The following is a 5,726-nucleotide window of genomic DNA, read 5'->3' as shown; positions in this document are numbered from 1 at the left end:
GTTATTAAACCACTTATTAGTTGTTACAGCTGTTTAGCCATTAATTTTTTATTAATTATTAACTTATTCGTTGAGTCAACAAGCTTGAAATTTAATACGAGGCTCTTAATATATTCTTACAATAGCAGTTGAAAAATATAAATCACAATAATGTGCTTTTGAGTTAGAAATTCATAAAAATTTAAATTTTAAATCTAAATATCTAAGATTTGATAATTTAAACAAGATTCCTTACAAGATTGCCTACCTTTATCTAAAAATTTTTTACCGGAAAGTCAAATTACATTTTTATGAGCGTTTGATGTTCAAATTTTAACATCATTGGATATTAACTCGATTTCTCATGTAGCAATTTTCTTATATTGTATTTTTTTTTTATATAATATATAAAATACATTTTTATTTGTTTGGTCAAAAAGCATGAAAATATAATACACGACCCCTAATATTTTTTACAATAGCAGTTGAAAAATATTAAAAATACATAATATGTATATATGCATATTATGCATATTTTTTTTATAAATATTTAGTTTTAATTTTGACAAAATGTATCAAACTTAAAATTTAAAATGCAGGTAAGTAGATGTCACTCTGCTGTATAGTAGGTTACAAGTGGGTCAATGTATAATGGATTGTATTAAATTTGAATTCAATGATATATGATAATTTGTATCCAGGATATAAAATGAATAAAAACTATTTTCAAACCATTAGCTTCTAAAATGATTTAGTAGTTAAAAATGTACCTATATATATATTAATAACAACAATATAAATATAATAATATACAGTATCCTAGGCTGCCAAACCGTCTCTGTTCAGAACCGTTTTTGCACATATGATATACATATATCATTGAATTTAAATTTACAGGCATCCACTTGTAGCCTACTGTGCAGCAGAGAGACTTCCACTTATCCGCTTTCTTTTGTTTATTTTAAAAAAAAATGGTGTCCCCCCCGTTTAAAATTCCTGGGCACGCCACTGTATAGGTAGTACATTTTTAAATATTTTAAATACAATTTAAGACTTTTTGAGCAACTATCATAGACCATTAAAATAATTTTTAAATTTCTTAACATTTCGGGGGGGGGGGGGGATAAAGCCTCCTCAGGCCCCCTGGCTGCGCCACTGATGTAACTACTTGTAGTATTTAACTGAAAATACTGCTGCATTATCTTTCTTTGATGATATTGTGGTTTTTTACAGTTAAGTCAATATACTTTGTAGACCATTGAAGATATTAAAAAAAATAACATTTACTTTAAATTATATAATTTAAAAAATGTCGATTTTTCTTAAGGTTAATGAAATATTTACGGAAATGTGGAAAATTTTAGTAGAAATTGAAAAATGAGGCGAGTCCAAACTTGAATTAAAAGTCGGCACGGGTTAACCTTAACCGATTGGTTTAAAACATTTTGAGATTCATTTTTATACATAATATACACACTCATATAGGGTGTGAGACCAAACATATTTTAAAATTGAAAACTAAGGAACACCCTTTTACATATAAATTACTATATTATCAAATATACTTAGTAATATGGGCTGACTGACCGTTTTCGCTTAAAATCGTTTTTCTTATACAACAATATTAAATCATTGAATTCAAATTTAAAAACATCCATTACAGTGAACCACTTGTAACTTACTGTAAAGAAGAGCAACACACACATGCTCACCTTTTTTCTTTTGTTTTTAAAAACAACCGGAAATTTTAAATTTACCTTCCGAAAGCATCAAATAGATTCACTGAAAAAGATACTTACTAGCATTATTCCGACTATTACACTTACCATGTAAAAAGACAGAAAAAAAATAGTAAAATCAGTATTAAACAAAAGAAACGGTTTTTTTTTGTGTCATTCAAAGATGAATTATTGGTTAATTTAATTTTCACAAAAAGCTTACATCATATAGTATGATAGTTTTTATTTGTATAAAGTTATGACTCTTTCACAACTATTAATAGACATTTTCATTTAATTATACAATATTAGTCCATTGAATTCAAAATAGAAAAAAATATTACAGGAACTTACAGTCTAACTGTTGAAAGATTCTTCAGATAAAATTGACACTAACTTTACAGTTAGGTAACCTGACTGAAAGTGATCATTTTAAAAATTAAATTCTCCTTAACTAGATATATTTTATAGCACATTATAAGTAGGTACTTTAATCTTAATATTAAAATTATTATACAAAGATTTTAACTTAAATAATATAACATTAAACATAACTACAAAATTTTTATAATTTACTAAAATATAAAAACCATCTAGTGGAAGGAAAATTCAATATAATATTAAATTAGCAGAGGAAAATAATATGCATAAATGTATGGTTTAAAAGTATAGAGATTATTGTAAATATATTTTTAAATTCATCAAAATGATTAGCTCAAGGTATTACCAAAACCTACCAAAAAAATTTCCATGTTTAAGGCCTCAATGACTTCAATGGTATGTTTCCTTGCATGGTTTTTAAATTTGATACTCTTGAAAACCATTTATCAAAGATACCTCAATTATATGACTTAACACTAGTATGTGTACTTTTATGCCTTTTTAAATTTCCTGCACGAGAAAATTTTTTATCACATATATCACATTTAAATGGCTTATCACCAGTATGAGTACTTTTATGCGTTTTTAAATTTGATTGTGTATAAAACCTTTTTTCACAATTATCACATTTAAATCGTTTATCTCCAGTATGTGTCCTAGAATGCCTCATTAAATTTGACTGTACAGAAAACATTTTTTCACAATTATCACATTTAAATCGTTTATCTCCAGTATGTGTCCTAGAATGCCTTATTAAATTTGACTGTACAGAAAACCTTTTTTCACAATTATCACATTTATATGGTTTATCTCCAGTATGTGTCCTCAAATGCTTTATTAAAGTTGATTGTAAAGAAAACCTACTATCACAATTATCACATTTAAATGGTTTATCTCCAGTATGTGTCCTCAAATGCTTTATTAAAGTTGATTGTACAGAAAACCTACTATCACAATTATCACATTTGAATGGTTTATCTCCAGTGTGTGTTCTCATATGCGTCTTTAAACTTGATGATTGAGAAAACCTTTTATCACATATATCACATTTAAATGGCTTATCACCAGTATGAGTACTTTTATGCCTTTTTAAATTTCCTGCAAGAGAAAAACCTTTATCACATATATCACATTTAAATGGCTTATCACCAGTATGTGTCCTAGAATGGATTATTAAAAATGATTGTGCAGAAAACTTTTTTCCACAATTATCACATTTAAATGGTTTATCTCCAGTATGTGTCCTTAAGTGCATTGTTAAATTTGACGCTCGAGAACACTTTTTATCGGAGATATCACATTTATATGACTTTAATCCAGTAAGAATCTTTTTATTCTTTTCTAAATCACTTGCTTGAGAAACCCCTTTATCAGAGATATGAGATGTACAGGGCTTTGCTTCCGCACAACGCAATATGTGTGTAATTAAATCTGATTTAGAATAGTATGACATTTTACAACTGTCACAAACAAGCAGCTTTTTTATTTTAATGGTATGAATCTTCTGATTTCTTGACCTTAAAGTTTATAAAATTATTTGAAAATAAAGTAAGTTCGTTAGAATAAATAAAAATTAACTACATGTGAATACATATTTGTTATTTATAAATATATACCTTTGGGGCTCCGCAAAATTATGCACGTTTGATGTCTTGTCCGAATTAATTTGAGCTATTAGTTCCGAAGAGTGGCATTTGTTTTTAACAGTTCCTTCAAACACATTACCGTCGTTCAAATCCTTTTCTTCGATTTTTATTTCGGTTTGAGTTAATTTTAATTTCTCTGCAAATTCGCATTCAACTCTAAAAATAACAATTATTTCAAAAATTAATATTATAATAGTTAGTTTGATTAATGGGGGTTTGGCGTGAGGCTAACCACCTCACACAAGAAAAAAATATGGGTTCCAGAACAACACAAAACCAAGCCTCGGATGAATAATTATTTGGATAAGTTTAATCTAGAAACCTGGAATGTACGGTCGCTATATATGGCGGGCGCGCTGACAGTTGTAGAGACTAATTTAGAGCGATAAAAAATTGCAATAACGGCAATTTAAGAAGTTAGATTATAACAATTAACTACATATGGATACATATTTGTTATTTATAAATATATACCTTTGGGGCTCCGCAAAATTATGCACGTTTGATGTCTTGTCCGAATTAATTTGAGCAATTAGTTCCGAAGAGTGGCATTCATTTTTAACAGTTCCTTCAAACACATTACCGTCGTTCAAATCCTTTTTTTCGATTTTTATCATGGTTTGAGTTAACTTTATTTTCTCTGCAAATTCGCATTCAACTCTAAAAATAACAATTATTTCAAAAATTAATATTATAATAGTTAGTTTGATAATTATGTATATGTATAGATTTTTGTTATTTAAAAATATTTATGTTAAATGTGATCATGTGTAATATACTAAATTAGTTCAGTGCATAGCTTTTAAAATTGTGTTTGTAATACTATGGCAAACAATATTTTAGGAAATAATGATTACATAAAATAATAATAATGACAAAACGCTTGTAGTTTTTATCTATATTATAAGAATTAATTAATCGTGATTTTGGAGACGAAGACATCTGTTTCTATAAACAGCTGATTATAGTATTCTAATTTTGTTTTCAGCCAACTGTATTTTTAAAATATATGATACGAATAATTAGTAATAATATTACATATTCAAGATATTATCAAGACATTATTCAATATTATATATTCATTTATTTTCAATTTTTATGTCTTTTCTTTTTTTATATATTATATTATACATTAATTTATTCAGTTTACACATAACTTGATTTATATTTATGTATTTCTTTTTCCCCAAAGTAGCTACTAATGTAACTCTCTTATATATCTATTCAAAATGTAATTGGAATTTATTCCGTAATAAACAATATTATTATTATTATTATTATTATTATTATTAAATAATGAACTACTAATATACAAAGCCATCATCAGACCTGTTTGGTCCTATGGCATCCAGATTTGGGGCTATCCCAAACCCTCCAACACGAGAATAATTCAGGCATTCCAGTCTATCTGTCTAAGGCAAATTGTCTCTGCTCCATGGTTTATCACAAATAATAATCTCCACATAGTTCTAAATATTCTGTCGCTCTCACAACTAACAAAGTTCCACTACGTCTCTTTTCACTCCAAGTTAATCCAACACTACAATCCATTAATAAAACGCCTATCTTCTCTAACAATCCCTGATAACCCCCAGAGACGTCTAAAACGCTCCTGGCCTAGAGACCTTCTAATTTAATCTGTCGGGTGGCACTACTGATTGCCCTGGTATTGGGACAAAATATCCAAGGAAAAAATATCCTATACTAAAATATTCAAGTCAAAATATCCAAGGTTCAAATATCCAACGGATAAAATAATCAATATATGGGACAAAATATCCAAATAAAAATAAATATTTTTTCCCCCTTTTTTTCTTTAGATACATTGTTCATTTTTAAATCACGTTTAACATTGATAATACTTTGTAATATAGTAATAAGATAATAATAGTAAAAATAAAATTTTACGTTGTATAATATAATATCTATATTATAATAACGAGGCTTTAGTTATCGGTGTTACATTGCAATTACGTATATCATATCTGTAATCTATATCGTA

The 5,726-nt window shown here is 27.4% G+C and overlaps 1 protein-coding gene across 1 annotated transcript in view; it reads right to left on the bottom strand.

Annotated features, from left to right (window-relative positions):
- Window positions 1-2,273: 2,273 nt before the first annotated feature.
- Window positions 2,274-5,726, bottom strand: part of LOC100568547 (zinc finger protein 436) — a 53,935-nt gene continuing 50,482 nt past the window's right edge. The window contains exons 6-8 of the mRNA XM_029486687.1: window positions 4,199-4,384; window positions 3,695-3,880; window positions 2,274-3,595 (exon numbers count right to left, since the gene is read on the bottom strand). Coding sequence (XP_029342547.1) covers window positions 2,536-3,595; window positions 3,695-3,880; window positions 4,199-4,384 — 1,432 coding nt within the window. The 3' untranslated portion in view covers window positions 2,274-2,535. The remainder of the gene's footprint in view (window positions 3,596-3,694; window positions 3,881-4,198; window positions 4,385-5,726) is intronic.

This window comes from Acyrthosiphon pisum, chromosome A1, assembly GCF_005508785.2.
Source record: "Acyrthosiphon pisum isolate AL4f chromosome A1, pea_aphid_22Mar2018_4r6ur, whole genome shotgun sequence".
In the NCBI taxonomy this organism is placed as follows: Eukaryota; Metazoa; Arthropoda; class Insecta; order Hemiptera; family Aphididae; genus Acyrthosiphon; species Acyrthosiphon pisum.
Note: the sequence above shows the minus strand (reverse complement) of the source record. Positions and strands in the feature narration are given on the sequence as shown.